At 37.1% G+C, this 20,912-nt stretch overlaps 1 protein-coding gene across 1 annotated transcript in view; it reads left to right on the forward strand.

Moving 5' to 3' along the window:
• The window catches only part of ADAMTS6 (ADAM metallopeptidase with thrombospondin type 1 motif 6), a 151,489-nt gene that overhangs the window by 90,838 nt on the left and 39,739 nt on the right, over positions 1-20,912 (forward strand). Inside the window, exons 13-16 of the mRNA XM_075447303.1 lie at positions 5,866-6,011; positions 8,044-8,107; positions 18,039-18,141; positions 19,284-19,417. Coding sequence (XP_075303418.1) covers positions 5,866-6,011; positions 8,044-8,107; positions 18,039-18,141; positions 19,284-19,417 — 447 coding nt within the window. The remainder of the gene's footprint in view (positions 1-5,865; positions 6,012-8,043; positions 8,108-18,038; positions 18,142-19,283; positions 19,418-20,912) is intronic.

Below are 20,912 nucleotides of genomic sequence, written 5' to 3' on the forward strand. Positions count from 1 at the left end.
AATCTGATGTTTAAACAAAAAGGATGAAGGCTTTTGGCAGCTGTCACACTTTATTAATGCTTGTTGACAGCTTCATTCAGGGCCCATGACCTAGCATCATTCTGATGGCTTTTCCATGCTGAGGTTGGAAATATTGGTAAACCACGTTAAATAAATTAATTGAAGGGGTCATTTAAAAAAACAGAGTGCTTAGAGTTAGCCAATGAAAATAGAGAGACTTTTGGAGTAATAGAAAATGTTAGAAGCCCTGCTCTTAAATCAACAGTCTAGGTTTATTTTTGGAACCACCACTCCTTGTTAATGATCAGGAGCAATTTACCGCTGTTTATATTTTTTAAACCATGAGTCTATGATGAACAAGTTAAGATGTTTTAAGACACTGTTGCTGTGTCCCCTTGCCAGAGGCTGTTATCAGTTTGCTCTGCACAAAACATCTTTTTCCAGTCATCAGTATCTTGTTCCATCATTAGATTTTAGAGGGAAATGAGAGAGTCTGTACTGTTGTACAAAGGTAACCTGTTCACGCCTGTTGACAGCAGAAAATTGTATCTGTAAACTGTAACTTCAAAGGTTTCTGTAAACTAATAGTTCCTGACAGCAAAAAAACTAGAAAACATGAGCTCTTTCCAAATATGTAGTTCTCCTTACCACATGTTAAGGAGAAAATAATAGGTTACAATTCTATAACACACATTATTATTATTATTATTATTATTATTATTATTATTATTATTATTATTATTATTATCAGTATCATTATTGTCATCATCATTATTACTGTATTTATCTTGCAGTCATGCCTAAAGTCCACAACCAAATCAGGCCCTGTTTTGCTGGGCTCTGTCCAAATATGTAATAAATTAGATTCCCCTCTGTAAAGGCCTAACAAGTTTTCAGAGTACATCATCTTATTTGGAGGGTCAATTTCTGCTTTTAGTTACACTAAGGTAAATTTGGTGTAACTGCTAACTCAAAGCAACATTTGATGCAATTGCATTAATATCTTATTGGCAATTAAATGGCCTGACACTCCATTATAAAACCTTCTTTCAGTTGCCTATATAAACTTCCCAAACTCTTTGGGTTGAAATTTTCCACTTTAGAAATCTGCCTACCTATAAGGTTTTTAGAGTGTGTTCCATAAAAGTTACTCAGCTGTTTTTTGCATACAGGGAAAGAGAATAGAATGTTTTCTTGCTGCTGATGGAACTTGTACATCTGTTCTGTTTTGAAGCTTTAATATGTTCATGCTTTGGTGAAGGGTTTTGTGTATCAGCTGGGTTCAAAAAGGTACACTTTTTCCTAATTTGTAATAATAATTGTAAATATGCATGAAATTTCTCTCTGGTATACCCAGAGATGTGTTTGTGAAGTTAAACTAACTGATTATTAAAAATATTCTGGTGAGGAAATGGTGCTTGTAAAACAATAAGACATTGATAAGAATGTTTATTTTATCTTTCAATTTAAAGCAATTAAAAAAAATAACCTTTTCTGACATCATTGTTTAGATCCATGCTAGCAATGTAAATGAGGGGCAAATGTGCAAAAAGTGAAAACACAGTGTACTGAAAGGACAGTTTAAATAGCTAGATTATGTGATGATTAAAGTTATTATTGGACATTAAGCTAAGGTAAATTTAAGCTGTTGTTGGACATGAAGCTTTCTTGCAAAATAATTGTAGAAGCAATGATTGAAAGTACAATTTTTAAAGTTGGGAGGACAAATGTAAATTGAATTAATCTTGTTTTCCCTCCCTACAAAAGCTGAAATCAGTTTTCCTCAATATTAGAGTACTTGCTGTGTGAGTTTTCTAAAAGCATGCCACTTTAAATCTTAGTCATTTTAGATAGCTAATATTCATATAAAAGTGATCTCAAATGTGCCTCAATATCAGGTTTTATTTAATTGTTAATGATCTCTAGAAGAAAAATTTCAGACTGACTGCTTACATTATTCAGTTTTTTGCACATTTTATACATATTCAAATACATCGCCATTGTCTTTCTAGTTGAACTAATTGCAAGTTATTTATTCAGTGTTAGAGAAGAATTAACATTTCAGTTCTACACCTTTCATGAAGGATTGTTCTTTTAAAGTAACTGTCACCTCCTCTTGTTTCTTCATATACTGGTTACTCAACAGTCCTTACCTCATTATAGCAGATGAGGTTGCTATAATTTGTGGACAAAGCATATTTCTGTGGTGCCATTAGAAATAATGAAGATTTTTTGTAATTTTGAATTACTGTGACAGAGATTCTATGCATCACTGGCTTCTGCTGAAAGATAAATTTTCACTAGAAAATTAAGAGACACCGAAGTGAGCAGTAAGTCCTCAGATTTAACTTCAGTAGAGGATTAAAACCAGCATTTAGGGGGGTTTTACAGGGGAATATGGGAACGTGGTAGGCAAATGTTTGCACAACGGAGGAAGTTACAGAGCACAGGGATTTTACACAGCTTTGGAAAAATAAAGCAGGTAAAATGCACCTGCCTATTGTAGACAGTCATAATAGTATAGAGTTAGGATGGTTTGCATGTTCTGTTTTACATATATGATATTCTTGTGGGTTTCACTTGGAATGTCTTTCATTTCTTAACTTTGATTTTGATATATTTGTAGTATGATCTATTAATTAAATTATTAACATACATATTTACTCTTCAAAGCATTTTAATTTTTAGCTTTTGACTTTAGCATTGGATAATTGTTCGTGTACTTGTGTGGCATCTTCAATACAATGCTGCAAGGAGATTATTGTCTTTAGTTATTAAAATCGTTCTTTAATTTATCACTATAATGAGAAGAAAGCCGGAAGATTTTGATACCTTATGTGTAAATCAAATTTCATTCTCCATTGTAATTGTACCATTAGAGGCATTGCAAAACACTGTGCCATACGAATATATCCACACTAGCTAAAAATGTGAGTTCACTATACAGACTGTATTATGGTGTTATGGAGACGTTCAGTGATAGTCTGGACTTAAGAGAAGCTCCATATGAAAGTTAAGATCCTGTAATGGATACCTTCTTATTGGCATAAACATAAATCTGTGAGTTCAGAACTCCAAGAAGGATGAACCTTCCTTTCCTCAGTACAACTCCATGAAACCTTGTCTTTGGTTTCCTTCCTGAATAAGGGTGTGGTGGGTTGACACCATCCAGCAGCTAGGCCGCCACCCTGTCGCTCGCTCACTCCCCCCCCCTCCCTGGGACGTGGAAGAGAATCAGAAGGCCAAAAGTGAGAAAAAACTCATGGACTGAGATAGTTTAGTAAGTGAGAGGAAAAAAAAGAAGCGGTGAACAAGAAATCAAAGGCACTCGCTCAGTACCTCCCAACAGCAAACAGTAGCTCAGCCAGTCTCTGAGCAGTGGCTACTTTGGAAACACCCCCACCTCCAGTTTAGCTGCAGAGTATGATGTCATATGGTATGGAATATCCCTTTGGTCAGTTGGGGTCAGCTGTCCCAGCTGTGTCCTCTCCCAGCCTCTTGCCCCCTCCCAGCCTACTCGCTTCGATGGCAGGTGGTAGAACTGAGAGTGCCTTGATAGTGTGCAAGCACTGTTCAGCAATAGCTAAAACATTGACATGTTATCCGTGCTGGTTGCAAACCTAAAACACAGCACCATATGGGCCGGTATGAGGAAAACTCTGTCCTGGTGTCATAGTTTGGCTGTGGCCGGCACCAAAGGGCCATGTGGTTGCTCTGTCGCCCCTCCCCCCGCTGGGGTGGGGAGGAGAATGGAAAGAAGAAAGGCAAAAAACTGGTGGGTTGGGATAAGGGCAGTTTAACAGAACAGTAAAGGAAGCGAACAGTAACAACACCAATACTGATAAGAATATACAAATCAAACAGCGAAATGCACAGAGCAACTCTCACCGCCCGATGCCCCACGCTCTCCCAAGCTGTAACTGCCTTCCCCCCGGCCAGCTCCCCCGACTCAGCACCGTGCATGACAGCACAGGGTAGGGAATACCCCGTTTGTTGGGCCAGTTTTGGGTCAGCCGCCCGGCTGTGTGCTTTACTGGCGCGTGAAAATTAACACTATCCCAGACAAACCCAGGACACATGGCCAGACCTGTAGAAAGGGCAATGCATTTTGAACTTGAGATTTGAAATAGTCTGCTTTGTCTTTTCTGTAGGCACATTAATTCTTGTTTTGTGTTTCTGTAACTGATAGAGGATGAGGCTTATAAACAGAAATGTGCTGGGTTGTAACAACTGTGTTTTAAAACAGGTACAGCACCTACAGAGAAACAAGAGGTCATGGAGGATAAAAAAGTTTTGAGAGAAGAAGCGCAAATGAATGTGGCTAGAAAAAGAATGCTGCGCGTTTCGCTTTTTAATATTAATATGATTTTAATATTAATATATAATTTTAATGTACATTCTTGAGAGCTACACACTTAGATTCTGACATGTTTGACAGTGTAGAAGTACCTTTTATTCAAAATGAAATTTCTCGCCAAAAAAATTGGGATTTTTATTCATTTTCTTTAACACTCTGTACATTTCTTCTTCACATCAAACTCCTTTTTTTTCTTTCTGAGTAATATCTGGAGGTTAAATTCTCTTTTTTCAGTTGCTTTCAGAGAAACCTAGGGCAATTCAGGTCATTTTGAATGGTTTTATTTACTGGTTTATGTGTGTCCCACACTGCTGGGACTGAGGCTTTAGGTGAGCCTTAGCACTCAGGAGAAGAGAAAATTTGGCTTTGCTGTACCTATTAGTATCAAGTCAGCACTGAGTCTTCTGGTAGTTCTTATCGGTGGTCAGGGATATGTCTGTCTGTCCATGTCTTCGGTGCACATCTCTGTCTTTTGTCGAATTTATATGGCTGATTTTGGACATAGAAGTTGTCTGGGTTTATTTTTGGAAATTGTCTGTTATGGGAATTCAAGGTAGTTGAATAGCAGATGCCCACCTTTTCAAAGTGAAATGTGCATTCAGGTCACAGTAGACCTGAGGCTGTGCTCTACTCTGTCTGTAACAGTAGGAAAGCGTTATCTCACCAAGCTACTGATGATTCTCAGTGATGCACTAAACACCAGAACGTGAATCAAACTATGGGCTCCAGGATTGTTTCTGAATGGTTTAAAAAAGATTTCTGACTAAGGAAATTATAAACTTATTTTAACAATTACCCATTTGTGCAAAATGTCTGTCGTTTTGTATGTCTGATGTAAATAACAATATTGCAAAGTTTAAGTGTTTGCCTGAGTGAAGTACACATGTGAATTCTGTCACGGAACAAATGGCCAGTCACTATTACATAATAATTTTCTGTACCATGTCTAATGTTTTGGCACTACTCTTATTATGTCTGTGGGGTTAGTATAAATGAAGTACTGCCACAAATTCTTCTTCCATTGTAACCTCGTCCAGATTTTCTTTTTTTAAAATGTAAGGGAATACTTTTTTTAAAATACTATCAGGGGGAATTTTTCATTTTGCGTAATGAAGCCCCTGCATGAATCCTAAATGGAGGCTGTTTTACTAAACTAATCTTAGAAATGAATCTTAGTGTTTAAAAGAATGTAAGCAACTTGCGGTTCCTTTTATGTTGAAACGTTAAGGAGGATGTATGAAGAAAAAAGATCTTTATTTTAAGCTTGCTTTAATTTCTGGTGTGTGTTGGAGACCTTTAATTCAGGACTTAGTGAAGACAACTAACAAATCACACACACCCTCACCAATGTCTAAACATGGCTAGAAAAAGTAAAATATTAGTCTTGTTATCTATACAGAGAATGCTAATGCCTATAATTGGTCATTGCCTGACCCTTATATTTTTCTATCCTGATAACTCTGTCAGCCTGGAAGCTAATTTTGTGTTTCTTTTGTGAAATCTTTCAGTGGTGTTATCAGGGAGAGTGCGTACCTTTTGGCACTTGGCCCCAGAGCATAGATGGGGACTGGGGTCCGTGGTCAATATGGGGAGAGTGCAGCAGGACCTGCGGGGGAGGAGTCTCCTCATCTATAAGACACTGTGACAGTCCAGCGTAAGTAGCTAAAGTAAGCTGGAGCCAACAAAAAGACACATTTGGAAAGTATTCAAAACTGTGGTTTCACACGTTATCTGTAAAAATGTTTTGCTAGTTTGCCAGCATTTGTCTTCAAAATAGCAGACAGAAACACTTAAACAGGAGAAGTTCACTGGACATACTTTTAATATTTTTAATATATCTTAAGTACTTTAAAGATAGCTGGATTTATATTTAGAAGTAACCAGAATGGTCGTCTTTCTGCAACTTGATGTTCATGCAAAATGCATTTAAATTATGTCTTAGATTTCTTTCTTAAAGTGTATTACTTCTAATGCTTGTCTAGTATATAAAATAACTACTGCCAGTTACTTACTAAAAAAAACCCCACAGTATTTCCAAGCTTTTGCATACAACTGCATACAACTGCTTACTTATTAACCATAGTTAATGATATTATTAAAACAATTCAGCAACTCCTCTCCTTGTCACTACTCCCTGTTCGTCCATGTACTCTCTCTCGAGAGGGGCCAGCTTCTGCACTACAGCTTGATCTGTTGTGTGTATCTGTACTGGTCCTGTCATCTGTTTGCTTTCCGATGTCCTGAGTACTGTTCCAACGAAAGTCTGTCAGGTGAGTGCTCCTCTCTCTGTCGCTAGCGCTTCTCAGGTGAGGAATGCTTACTTACTGCCATTGCTGTTCTTTGCTGAGTGAATCACTGCTTTTTTCTGTTGCTGCTTGCCCTGTTCTGGTTACACCGTCACAGCTATAGGTCTTTGCAGAAGGATAGTTCTATTACGCTGTGTTTTGTTCTTGTCATGTCCCAGAACTGATATTTTCATCTCCATTATTAGTTTTTAAGACCACTTTTTCTTGAAAACGTTAAGCTTTTGTGCTGCTTTTGTGAAAATGCATTCTGTGGCTTTTGTCACTTCTTTCTTATCTTGTCCTCTATGCACACTTAGATTCTTTGTTGCTTGTACCCATGTTTTGCAAGCCAGGCTCTGTACATCAGCTTTCCACTGTGCTCTGCAAGACAGACAATGTAATGTCACATTACTGCCATGTTGAGGTGGTCTGTTCACCTCCTGTCATTAGCAATAACTATCAGATGTGGCAAGCAGCGCTACTTACTGAATGGATTCAAAAGCAAAAATTATCCATATGCATCAATATCATGTCAGACTGTTACTGAGAGAATAATAAATTAAATTCATTATTTTTTTCACAGCAGTATGTAAAAATGCTAGTGAAAAGTTTGTTTGGAGCGTAAGTGATTTCCCAAGATTTTTTTCCTGTCACCGTGTATATGGGTTGGTATGTTGAAAGGTGTTGAAATTTTAAAATGTTTAACAGTACAGCCATCAAATACATTTGCATGGGAGGGTGTGTCTGCATTAGGAGGATAATTCCTTTTCAGTTCAAGGATACTGTTGCCTGGTTAGATATCTGTAATGTGAAAAATAATATTTATTTTCTTCTTAGTTAATTGCAAATTATTCTATTTCTTTGTTATAAAACAAACATCAAGTGTTTTTCCTTTATGCTTTCAAGTTACGAGCCAAAGAGCTGAGGTCTGATTAATCTTCTATTTAATTCAATGTTAATTCATTATTTGACCTCTGTGGAAGACAGATAAGGTTCTTGAACCATATGGGAAGCTAAGAGGCAATGCGTTATTCACACTAGTAGAAACCTGCTTACTCTGGAGTTTCCTCAGATATAATACTGCTTAATTCAAATCAGAATCAGGTTCTTGAACTAGAAAATGCAATCTTTGCTTGCTCCAGTATTTAGCAGGCAGTGTTTCTTCATTTTGTTATATTTTCTAGTGTAATCTGAGAAGATTAAAACAGTATCACATAGGTTGTTTACACATTTCTCGTTCTAGTTTTACAAAGCAAGCAAATAATTGAAAGCTATGCCTTTTTAATGTGTTCAGATTACAATTAAACTATTAAATGATTTATACTAATAATGTATTAGAATACCTCATGAACTTTTGTTTGTACTAATACATACACTAACACATAAAACATGTTTTTGCAGGCCTTCAGGTGGAGGCAAATATTGTCTTGGAGAAAGGAAACGATATCGCTCCTGTAATACTGATGTAAGTAAATGTTGTTCCTCTGTAAAAGTATAATCGGCTTCTCTGGTTCACATTTTGGCAACAATGGGTGCATTTTTTCCCAGTTCAGAAAAGCTGTGAATTCTGCATTTTATTGGCAAATAATCCTGTAGGACACTTCTGTATTGCAAGCACTCTACGTGTTCTGCTGCATGTTAGGATCCCTGTGTCAATGTGATGCCCAGCTGGAGCCTTCTCATTAAAGCCTGGAGTGAGTTCAACTTGAGCAACCATGTTGAAGGTGAACAAGGAGCATTCCACATCAGAGCAAAGGTCTGTCTAGCCCAGTGTCTTGTCTCCCAGCAGTGCCCAATAACAGGTGTTTAGGGAAAAATCGCAGACTTTTGGCTTGACTTTTCTGTGGATATACCGTGTGAGTTTCCAGAAGCTAAGTGTCTAAACATTTCTTGAGCTCCACATTATATCTGTACCACACTAACTGCCACAAATGGAAGTATCTTCCATGAATCCACTTTTAAACCATCTTAACCCTTTTTATATCTTTATAAATTCCAGTGCTAATGTGTTACACAGTCCTCTTATACATTCTGTGAAAATGTATTTCTTTCGGTGTGTTTTAAACCTGCAGGTATCCGGTGGTTCTTGTATTACCAGAATGATCACACAGTTTTATTATAGAGCTGAACCCATCAAATAATGAACTACCACTGAGGGGGTGCGGCAGAGTGTAAATGTATAAAATCAAGTTAGGAACCTAAATTACAAATTCAAGTAAGTTAAAAATTGAACCAGAAAAAAAGTACACACCAGTGAAGAATTCCGCTAGTAAGTTTCCAAGTCAGTAGTGCTACAAACATAAACCGGCTTTCATATTATTTTAGCTTCAAATTCATCTTAATTTTCTTCTTTAATCAAGAAGCTTCGTAACAGTAGGAGAGTCTGTACCTAAAGGTTTTGTTTCACCTGTTTATCTTTTGGTGTATTTCAGGCAAAAATACAATAGTTAATATGCTGATTCCATGAAAATAATTTGTTTTAATGATCATTACTAGTTATCATAAGTTCTGCAAACTTGTCTGTGGAGGTTATTCTCATTAGGTGGTATTACAAATTTCCAAATTAAAAATTACTTTCCTACTGCTAACCGCAGCTGCGCTGTTCGCACAGCCAAGGAGTGTGTTAGGCCCTTTAGCCACAGTGCTGTAAAAGAAACGGAAGGTAAGCTGCTTGTTCACTAGGAGCTGTAAAACTTTTTCTGGTCATACAGACTTCCAGATTGCAGTGCACTGTTCTGAAACTTTGACCATCTTATTTTTTTCTATGTGCAGTTTTCGTTTGAATGGATCCAGCTTATATGATGATCCACTGGAATTTATTTACCTTCATCTTTATTTTCGCACAGATGATCTTTTCGTAATTGGAAGACTTCATAAACAAGAAATTTTTTCATAGTTCCAATTCACAAATGAAAATGTGGACTAACACGGAGTGGGTTTCTTATCCTTACAGTTGATAGGAAATTCACCTACAAATTCACCAACTAAGTGATGATTCCTTATTGAAATCTGTCTGTTGAAATCTGTCAGTCAATATTTAATAAATTAATGTATGCTTTACGGAACTAGTACAGGTTTGTTTCTTTTATTTTTCAGTCAGGATGTTGTGTATTACTAAGTTAAGTGCCTTATCATAAGCATGTTTCATTATCCTTTTCATTTAACCAGAAACTGTAAGAAGTTTTAATTGATAAAACCTATTCTTATATGAACTAGTGTTATGTATTATTAGTTATCTTTCTTTTAAACCCATATCAGTCAAGTCTCTGCCAACTTTTCTGTTTATTTGGGATTGATATCATGCAAACTGTAACCAAGAATATTTTTTGTCCTTTTCAAATAATGACCTTTTTACATTAGCACTATTTCAGTTTGTACACACAGTCTAATAAAACTCGTCAAAAAAATCACATTGGCAAACTGGATCCCTTCTCCCTTAACTCTTTGAAGACTCTTGTGAGATAATTGTCCAGGCATTTTTATTTAAAATGCTTATCTGCAATAGATATTATTTCGCATCTGCCACAGTAACTAGTACACAAGAAAGTGTACATAATACATAATCCTGGTCCCTCACAAATATGCAACAATTTTTAGTGCTGTTTTATTATTAACAATTGTACCATAGCTACCTAGCGATCCTGTTGAAATGTTTCTAGGATTTGTTTTATTCCTATCATATTTTATTTCTTATTGGCAGACATTTTCCAGACAGTTTTATTCTTAAGTAGTTTTGCTTCTCTTATGGTCTTTCTATTCATTTGTTACAGAGAGGAATCTTACAGGGTCACAGAAGACACATCTAGAAGGTATCTGAGGAGGCCATTAAGGCCATTCCCTGGCTCAAAGGCAGAATCAACTGTCATTAAATGATTCTTATATGATGGTTAGGCAGCTAACCTGTTTTGAAATACCTCTGATGTGGGAGATATTATTAGGATTCTTCGATATCCGTGTAGTCAGGACAGCTTTTGTGAAATATACTGTGTGTTTTCCCATCCTTTAAGACCCTTACTTACTCTTTTCCGAGTAAGAAGACAGCTGATAATATTCCCTCTTTGGGAGCCTTTCGTGTGTTTGCAGACCACTATCTTGTCTCTTCTTAGTCTTCTTTACAATAGACAGTCTCTGTGCTAACAGCCTTTGGGATCCCAGTAGCGCACATCTTCTTGAAGTGTGGTGACCAAACCTCTGCACAGAATTCTAGCGGAGGCCTGTCAGAGATAAGTATAACTTCGAACTTACTATGTCATCTAAGTGATGGGATTCTGTTTATTCATTTCAGTATTGTGTTAATTTTTCTTACAGGAGTGACAATATTTATTTAGTCTCTGTTGATCTGTAATGCCCAAATCCGTTTCTTAAGAGCTGCTGTTTAGGAAGCCATTCCTCAGCTTGTGCTTGCACAGTTGATTGTTCCTACTCAAGTGTAGTAATTTGCATCCTTTGCTTTTTCAAACCACTGCTCCATTTTATCAATATCTTTTAAAATTGTAGTCCTCTATTCCAAAATGTTCGTTCCCTACCTATACTCAGATTTTAATCAGGAATTTAAACCAGATCTTGCAAAGGAAACTTTGTGTTTCATTGTCTAGGTCTTAAAAACAAATCTTGGACAACTTCAGACTCAGGTCAGGCAATTTGGAAATGCTGTTCTTCCAGTCTGACTGTGAATGATTTTTTTTAGCTTATTTTTTGAGTATGGTTTTCCAGTGCATAAACATTTTGGTACTTACAGAAGTTTAAATTTACTGCCTTAATGGTTTTGATGATAGCAGTCTGTTTCTTTTGTAGTAATATTTAGGGTTCTACATAACTAAGAATTGCTGAGACTAGTAGATTTTGTTTCAAGATTTATGATAATCCTTAGTGCTTGACATTTTTAATGGAATAGTATGTTTAATTAATATAAGCGTTAAGAGTGTGCAAATCTGTCATTGTTTGTATCTCTTTTCTGTTGAAGTTCATTTTGCAGTGTCAGCAATCTTTGCATATCTGTAATTTTCAACCTGGCACTCCCCAGAGCTCCTACTATTCATAAACCAAAATCACATCATTTTGATTTCATTATACTTTCAGAGAGGTGTTAGTTCTGTTGCCCTTTCTTTTGACCATTTTAATTCTTTGGAAATAGTGCACACACTCCTGCTAGGCTTATTTCTCATCAAACACTTCCAAAGCCATATATGACTTCTTAATTCAAAAGGCGTCTTCTAATGGAAACATTGAGATCAGCAGAAAAGAACATTAGCTGATGAGTTATGGAAACAAAAGGGTGGTAGAAAGAACACTCTCATCAAACTTATTTTCTACCACCAAGCACACTAAGTCTAGCAAAAATAAGTGTTTTTTTCCAACCAAAGTACTTTTAATTAAAAAAAAGAGATATAAAAAAATAAAAATGCTAATAGAATTGCAAGGCACATAATCACTCAGTTAAATTAACATTATCTGATTTAAAATATATACAGGATGTGAAGCTTAATTTGATATACATCTAAAAATGTAAAAGCCTCCATTCTATATATGATAAGAAACATATTTTGTTTACAAGTTTTGTGAATGGTTTATGTATATAAAAGTATGTATGTACACGTACCATTAAAAGATTATTGTTCTTCAGTCTTTTCTCGTAAAAAAAATTGCAGGTAAATGGCTTTTGTTGTTTCCTTCCATTATGCATACAGTCACAGATAGTGTTTGTTGCTTTCACAATTTTAATATTTTCAAGCATATTTTTTCTAAAATTTTCAAATTTTCGAGCATATTTTTTCTAAAATGTGTTCGTGTGAGGAGCTATGTCTTGGGATGGTACCTGAATTTCAACTGGCACCCATCTGGCTGTGTTTTTCATCTGCTGTGAGGTGTAGTGTAGCCTTTTGTTAGTAGAAAACAGTGAGTTCAATTACTGAAGTCTGCCTGACTTTAAGCTCCCAGATAAACAGATGTCTGTGAGATAAAATGTTTGGTGTCGTGTCAATGTTCGTTCAATGATTTTTTAATACTCTTCAGATAATTTATTTTTGCTTCAGTCTTAATTTTTTTGTTTGTGTCCTTACTAAAGCAAATGGGCTTTTTTACTCAAAATTTGAATTATTTCATCACCTTCTCAGGATGTTCTTCAGACCTGATTTTAAGTTCTTATACATTTGTTAAATTCCTACCTCATGACTTGCACTCTCCTAAAGAGTATTTGGAAACACAAGCAGCTTATTGCTTGACAAGTTATCCACGTACTGTAACTGCATGAAAACAGTGAAATATCTTACCCAATAGGGAGAAGCAGTATTGCACATTTACTTTGGGAAGAGAGCACCTGCAGAAACAGTGCCAAAAAGCTGACATTTTGTGAATACATATTGCAGCTTACCTTGCAGTAAAGGTTTTGAATTTCTGTGCCTGTTATTTTCATAGAATCATAGAAAACAAAGTTGGAAGGGACCTCAAGGAACATCTGGCCCAACCCTTCCTGGCAAAATCACTGTCTAGACAAGATGGCCCAGCACCCTGTCCTGCTAAATCTTAAAAGTGTCCAATACTGGGGGAATCCACCACTTCCCTGGGGAGATTATTTCAATGGCTGATTGTGTTCTCATTGTGAAAAATTTTCCTCTTGTGTCCAATCAGATTCTCGCCAGGAGTAACTTGTACCCATTACCCCTTGTCTTTTCCATGTGATTCCCTGTGAAAAGGGAGTCTCTGTCTTCTTTGTAACTACTCTTTAAATACTCTAACGTGGTGATGAGTTCTCCCCTAAGTCTGCTTTTCTCAAGGCTGAACAAACCCTGTTCTCTCAGCCCTTCCTCATATGGCAGGGTTCCCAGTACTTTGATCATCTTTGTGTCCATTCTCTGGACTCTCTCCAGCTGTCCAGGTCTTTTTTGTATAGCGGGCACCAAAACTGAACACAGTTTTCCAGGTGTGGCCTGACAAGTGCTGAGCAGAGTGGGATAATGACTTGCTTGTCTCTGCTGGTGATGCCCTTGTTGGTGCAACCCAGCATCCTGTTGGCTGTCTTTGCCACAGCAGCACACTGTTCACTTATATTGAGTTTATTGTCCACCAGGAGCCCCAGGTCCCTTTCCACAGAGCTGCTGTCCATCTGGGTAGATCCCAGCCTGTGCCGCATTGCTGGATTATGTTTTGCCAAGTGCAAGTCCTTACATTTTCTTTATTGAACTTCATCAGGCTCTTGTTAGCCCACTCTTCCAGCCTATCCAGGTCTTCCTGCAGGGTGGCTCTCCCTTCTGAAGCATCCACTTCCCTACTCACTTTGATATCATTAGCAAAATTCATCAGAGTACACTTGGTCCCATCATCCAGATCACTTATGAAGTGATATTCAACAGCTTTCAGCCCAATATCAATCCCTGGAGGACCCCACATGTGACAGGTTGCCAGTTTGAAAAGGAGCCATTTACCACCACCCTCTGGGTGCGCCCTGTCAGCCAGTTTTCCACCCAAGGTACAGACCACTTGTCTAGACCATAACGCATCAGTTTCTCTAGGAGGAGGCTGTGGGAAACCGTGTTGAAAGCCTTAGAGAAATCCGGGTAGACAATCTCCACTGCTTTCCCCACATCAACTGAATAGGTTATTTTGTTGTAGGCGAATCAGGCACAATTTTGAGTGCATTTCTTGAGGTCATAGCCTTCAGTTTTACTTCCTCTAAGGTACTGAGATACTAAAAGAAGGTAGGAAAATTGTGCAACAACAACAACAAATTTACAAGTTGCATTTTATGCTTCAGATTAGAGTGTTGCAGTTTTCATGCTATCATTTGGCAATTGCAGTCTTCAGAAGGCCAGCTCGAAAACTACACTGAATCCACTTGAAAACTTCAGACTAATGATTTGGACAAAGAGCATGATCTTGAGATGAGGGCTAGCACTTGTCAGTATTCACTGAGAGGACTTAGCCACAAAAATGGAAACTTATTTTATTGCAAAGGTCACCAAATCTGCCTATGGATTGATGGATTTGCATTTTTAGAGCCAGAGACACTGGGTTGTGTAAAAGCTTTGATAGAATTTGTATATTACTTTGTGAAATTAATTTAACAGTACTTGCAGTATAGGAGACCAGGATTTAATGGGTAGGACTACCAAAACCAGATAAAATATCAAGAAAGCAGGAACATTGTATGAGGGGCTTTGCTCCGCACAGTTTCTTTATCTGCTTCCAGGTATTTCCATCCCTGTCTCCTGTTCTAGTTAGCAGTGTGATTGCAGGCTGTGCATATGTATAGCTGGTTTTCTGTCAGACTGCCAAGCTGTGTTCAAGAAGAGAAGAGGATACAGACAGTGATTTTAGCAGTTTAAATTGTTGCAAAAACTGCATTGGTATTTAATAGGGTAAAAGAAAGACTTTGCTTTGCTTACAAGGGAGCCTCTGGATATCATTTTGTACAGCCCTTCTTGCTCAAACCTCAAACAGATTACTGTGTCCAGATGGCTTCTGAGTGTCTCCAAGAACGGAGATTCCACCACCTATTTGGGCTGCCTGTACAAGTGCTCAGTCACCCTCACAGTAAGAAAATGTTTTGTGATGGTCAGGAGGAACTTGTGTTTCTATTTGTGCACATTGCCTACATTGCCGTCACTGGGCACCGCTGGAAGAAGCCTGGCTCCATCCTCTTTACACCCTCCCTTGAAATATTTGTACGTATTTGTGACATCCTGTACGTATTGGTGACATCCCTGCCCTGAGCCTTCTCTCCTCCAAATTGAGCAATCCCAGCTCTTTCAGCCTTTCCTTGTTGAGAGATGCTCCAGGCCCTTCATGGTCCTTCATTGGACTATAGCCAGTATGGCCATGTCTCTCCTGTACTGAGGAACACAGAAAAGAACACAGTACTGTTGGTGTGACCTCACCAGCACTGAGTAGAGGTGAAGGATCACCTCCCTGGACTGGCTATTGACACTCCTGTTGCAGCCCGGGATACCATTAGTCTTCTTTGCCACAAGAGCACATTGCTGGCTGATGTCCACCAGGGCCTCCAGGGCCTTTTCTGCAAAGCTCCTTTCCAGCTGGTTGGCCCCCAGCATGTACTGGGACATGGTATTGTTCCTCCCCAGGTGCAGGACTTTGCACTTCTCCTTGTTGAAGTGGGCACATTTTTCCAGCCTGTCAAGGTCCCTCTGGATGGCAGCACAACGCTCTAGTGTATCAACCACTCCTCCCTTTTGTGTGTTATCAGCAAACTTGTTGAGGGTATACTCATTCCCATTATCCAAATCATTTGTGAAGTGATACTGCTTCCTCAAAATAGATCCAAGATCACTGTCAAACAAGAGAAGTGAGACTACATCTCAAAGAGCAGATTGCAAGACTTTTAAGACCATAAATATGGAAGTCTTGATCCTTCTTTACTAACCTTCATATTTTATTGTATTGTCCTAACTATTTAGAAAAAGGATTTCGTTAAAGAGGGTGATTTTGTAGAATCATAGAGTGGTTTGGGTTGGAAAGGACTTTATAGATGATGTAGTTCCAAACCCCTGCCGTGGGCAGGGACACTTTTCACCAGACCAGGTTGCTCAAAGCCCCATCCAACCTGGCCTGGAACACTGCCAGGGAGGGGGCAGCCACAGCTTCTCTGGGCAACCTGTGCCAGTGCCTCACCACCCTCATAGTGAAGAATTTCTTCCCTATATCTAATCTAAATCTACCCTCTTACAGTTTAAAGCCATTAGCCCATGTCCTGTCGCTACAGGCCCTGCTAAAAAGTCCCTCTCCATCTTTCCTGTAGGCTTTCTTTACGTTCTGAAAGGCCACAATCACAGCCTTCTCCAGGCTGAACAGCCTCAACCCTCTCAGCCTGTCCTCATAGCAGAGGTGCTTCATGGTTCCTCTGATCATTTTTGTGGCGCTTGTCTGGACCCGCTCCAACAGGTCCATGTCTTTGCTGCGCTGAGGGCTCAAGATTTAATTAACTTGTAACACGAGCTTCATGCAGTTAAAATACCAGCCAAGTAAATAGTAGCTAAGCAAGTGGGACTGAAGAACAGGGTGTAGTGACCAGTATCAGAGAAATTCAGACTCGAGTTTTGAGATGGGTCAAGACTGATACTTCTACTGCTTAGAGAATATGATGCAGAGACAAATTTAATTTGTGTTACTGTTTAAAAACTTTTAAAAATTTCATATTATTTACATGGTTGGTTTTTATTCTGACTGTTATCATCATCAGAATTATTGAATTACAGTAGTTACACTACTTTTTTATCAGTAAATGTGTTCTATTGAAAATATATTTTTAATTAGGAGATAATAGTGATTTGTAGAGAAAATTTAAAATTTAAATGTTGTCTGAAGTCCGCTGTTTTAATTTTTATCACAACAGCTTCAAAATTGCAGAAAAATTTTCTAGTTTCTGAATCATGTTGCAGAGGTTGATTAATGTATACTGAAATTAGAAGTATCATGTTAATAATTGCATTGTGCAGTGAATTTTTATTGTCCGTGCTTATAGAACCCCTTTCACTTAAATGCATTTCAGATTCCTAAAGAGTGCTAAGTGTATGACTTAGATACATAGGAAGACAAGTAATACTGCCATAAAATGGACTCTTCTGTTGCTCATAAAATAGTAGTATTTTTAACACCTTTGATTTCTGTCAGAGAAATTTTGTTCGCTTTAAATGTAAAAATTATTTTAATCTGTATTTCAAATAAGTTGTCTGATGAAGCTTGCAATTTCAGTGGGTACTTAAGCATTGATAACAATGTTTAATATGCTGTCTAAATTCTTGGTGTGTTCAAGATTAGTTGTCATTATTATTTTGATCCTGCTGATGAAAAATGTGAGAAATGGCAAAGAATTCTATTTCTCCTATAATTCTTTGTGAGGCAAATTTCAGTTAGATCTACCCTTCTTTCAAGTAAAAAAAGGTACTTTTCAGTTTTTTAATTAGGAATGCAAAGTAATGAAAGTTTAAATGAAAGCAGTTTTTACTACTTCATGCTTGGAGCCCAGCATGATATCTTTCTCACTCTCAGCCTTAACACAATGGTTTTGTGAAGGCTACACAGCTGTGTAGGAAGTGTTCTGATGTTTTTCTTGATGTCTTAATAACCTGTCTCTATGCAGCTGCTTAGTACAGTATTACTGAGCATACCGCTCTTACCAAAATGATTCTTAAAAAATTGTTCCAGTTTTATGGAAGCTGTTATGTAACACTTGCGTTTGTTTAAATTACTTCAGTTACTTCATGCCAGCCTAATATTGCAAAATAGACACTTGAACAAGCTTCAGAACCGGAGAGCCACAAGTTAAAGTAGGGAATGACCTCCTAGTCTCTTGCGTGATTGTATTTCCAATTAAGCATATAAGCATTTTCTTTTGTGTTGATATTTTGGAAGAAGTTAACCTTTTTTCGTTTTTATTATTTTAGCCGTGTCCTTCAGGGGCCCGTGATTTTCGAGAAAAGCAGTGTGCAGATTTTGACAATATGCCTTTCCGGGGAAAGTATTATAACTGGAAACCCTACACTGGAGGTAATAGCTTTGCAAAAATGTTAATCATATGTGAGGTCTTAAAAATTATATAAATGTTATATAGACAATGATATTCATAAATAGAATGTAATTGGAATTAAAATGTAATGAGCTAAGTTTGCTAAGCTTGTAGTTCTGTTAATTGCTGAAAATTTTGCAGAAAACAAATCTCTGTTCTGGTAGAGTTTTGTTTCACAAGTGTAAAGGGGAGTGAACATCGTTGTAGGGACTCCACTTCAAAAATGTGGAGCCATTCTCCACCTGCAGTTGCAATAGAGTTAGAGATTCCATAGGTGGTCTGTAAGTGCCTTTCATGCTACATCGATGAGTTCATTATAAAAAAATCTCACAATAAGTTTTCCTTTCTCAAAGTCAGAATATTAGGAAAAGGAGAAAGAAGTGGAAGCATTTATAAGAGTCTCTAAAGACTACTTGAATAAATTAATTATAAATAATTGCACTGTGCAATAAAAGGGTATTTTGAAGCAGGGAAGAGGGTTGTAATTTCTTTTTCTCTTAGGGAGAGTTTAATCAGTTTTAGTTATGTTTCTGTCATTGCTCAAAGTTCATAGGTTGTAATTATTTTGTATTTTCCTGCTCTAAATGCTGAGTGACTAAGTTCATGTTCCCCCTTGTGTTTTTGTATTTTAATGACTTGAATGGTTTTACTCTTAGTTTTTCAGACTAAAAGCCTAAAAAGGACCATTGTGATCACATGGTCTGAGCTGTAGTGTCATTCAATAGGACTATATTCATAATTGACATAGTCTGATCTTGATTTCGAAATTTACTCTGGTATACTTCTAGCACTACGTTCTTTTGTTATTCTTGTTTTTCAAATGGTAAAGTGGTATCCTTACTGTTTTAAATTGTTCAATAATCATTAGGATTGTATTAACATAATGGAATCGTTATGGAGCCAGCCAACCTTGCCATATCTTACTATGCGAAATAATCTTTTTTGCAAGAAAGAAGAGTCAAGTAGAGAAATCAATAAAGGGAAGTTAAATAAAGTGTGTACATTATATGTGTCAGGTATGAGATAAGATTATAAATTTAAGATCTGTTTATACATATATATTTTTAATTGTTAACATTTCAAGATTTCTGTTGGGTTTTTTTCATTCGTTTTTGTTGTCCAGGTGGGGTTAAACCATGTGCATTAAACTGCTTGGCTGAAGGTTATAATTTTTATACTGAACGTGCTCCTGCAGTAATAGATGGGACTCAGTGCAATGCTGATTCACTGGATATCTGTATCAATGGAGAATGCAAGGTTACAAATGTTTTATAAAGTACTTACGGATTACTCTGCTGTGTCTGCTATCTCCTACATTTAATTACTGTACTTGTTTGTTACTTATATGAGATAGGAGTGTTGACAGGTCAAGTTGTTGATGAAAGAGTAAGATTGAGACAAAAAGATAGAAAAGATATTGCATAAATTAGACAAATTATTTGAATTTCAGTAGTGTCTCACAGACATTCATAGAATCCTTCCTTTTGTCTTCCTTTTTCTTGCTTTATGGTTTCTGTTAAAGAATCAGTGGAAAGGGCTGCAGGAGATGAACAGATTCCTTTCACTGTTCCAAGGCCTGTTCCATCATTCCAATTAGATCACCACTCTGGCTGAAAAACAGTAAAGTTGAACATATTAATCTGTTTCTCTCTAACTAGTTCATCCTGTTGCAAATAGTTCTGCTGTTCATGTAATTGAAACAGAAATTTGTCACTGCTGCTCAGTAGTTCTAGGAAAAAGTGTATCATGATGCAAGTATTTGCCATTTCCTAAAAATTTGATTATCTTGTAAGATTTCTATCGAACTGCATTACATGAACTTGAATAGCATTGGAGGTCTGTGCCATATTTTTGGTTATGTACATCCCATTATATACATCCCACTGCTTCTTCAGTTTAGCAAAACAAGTAATTATGTACTCAAGTCCAGACATCTGAACAGTGCTGGTGACTCTAAAAATTACTTGATTTCACTGAAACCACTAACATACCTAAAGCTTAGGTCTAAAGTTGAGGGCTGAAGATCTATGTGTATCGAATAATGTGATCAGATCAAAAGCGTTTGCCAGGTATTAGTAGACTAACGAAAAAAAATCACAAGAAATAGCCTGTGGAACTCTCGTGTACTTTGTATATAAGAAGATTTTGGTAGTTTTGAGAAATCTTAAAACTAATAAGCAGACTAAATCTCAAGTTCTGAATGAGATACTGGACCTCTGTTCTCTTGGTGAATCAGAAAGTAGAAATGTAAATGGTTAAAATAGAACTATTTTGTCAATTATTTAAAATATTTTGATTTATCTTATAACCTATGTATTACCTGTTTACATGATGGTAGACAACATTGCTAGACTGTAAACAAAGTTATGTAGCTGCCTCCTTTTTTGTATAAATCCCAGAAAAAATTGGCAAGCTGCAGTGTTCATTCTGTTCACATCCTACTCATTCATTCTCTCTTTTTAAATAAGGATCCAGCAATCTCTGTTTTCATTAGCTTTGTAATAGGGTTGAATCAGTAAGCTGTAGGGAGTTAATCATTGTTTACTGTTCATAGATTTCTCAAGTAGAAATCAGAATTGTAATGTACTTTTTATGATCACTTGGACACCTATTTTTTCCAAAGGCTGTTGAATCCCATCTAGTACAGCATGCAATTCAGCCTTTCACTAAGTTTCATTCTGACTTTATTCTTACAGTGAAGTGATTTACACTTTACATTCAAACTTATGAAAATAATTGCAAGTTTTGCCTG

Source organism: Opisthocomus hoazin, chromosome Z, assembly GCF_030867145.1.
Source record: "Opisthocomus hoazin isolate bOpiHoa1 chromosome Z, bOpiHoa1.hap1, whole genome shotgun sequence".
NCBI classification, from domain to species: domain Eukaryota; kingdom Metazoa; phylum Chordata; class Aves; order Opisthocomiformes; family Opisthocomidae; genus Opisthocomus; species Opisthocomus hoazin.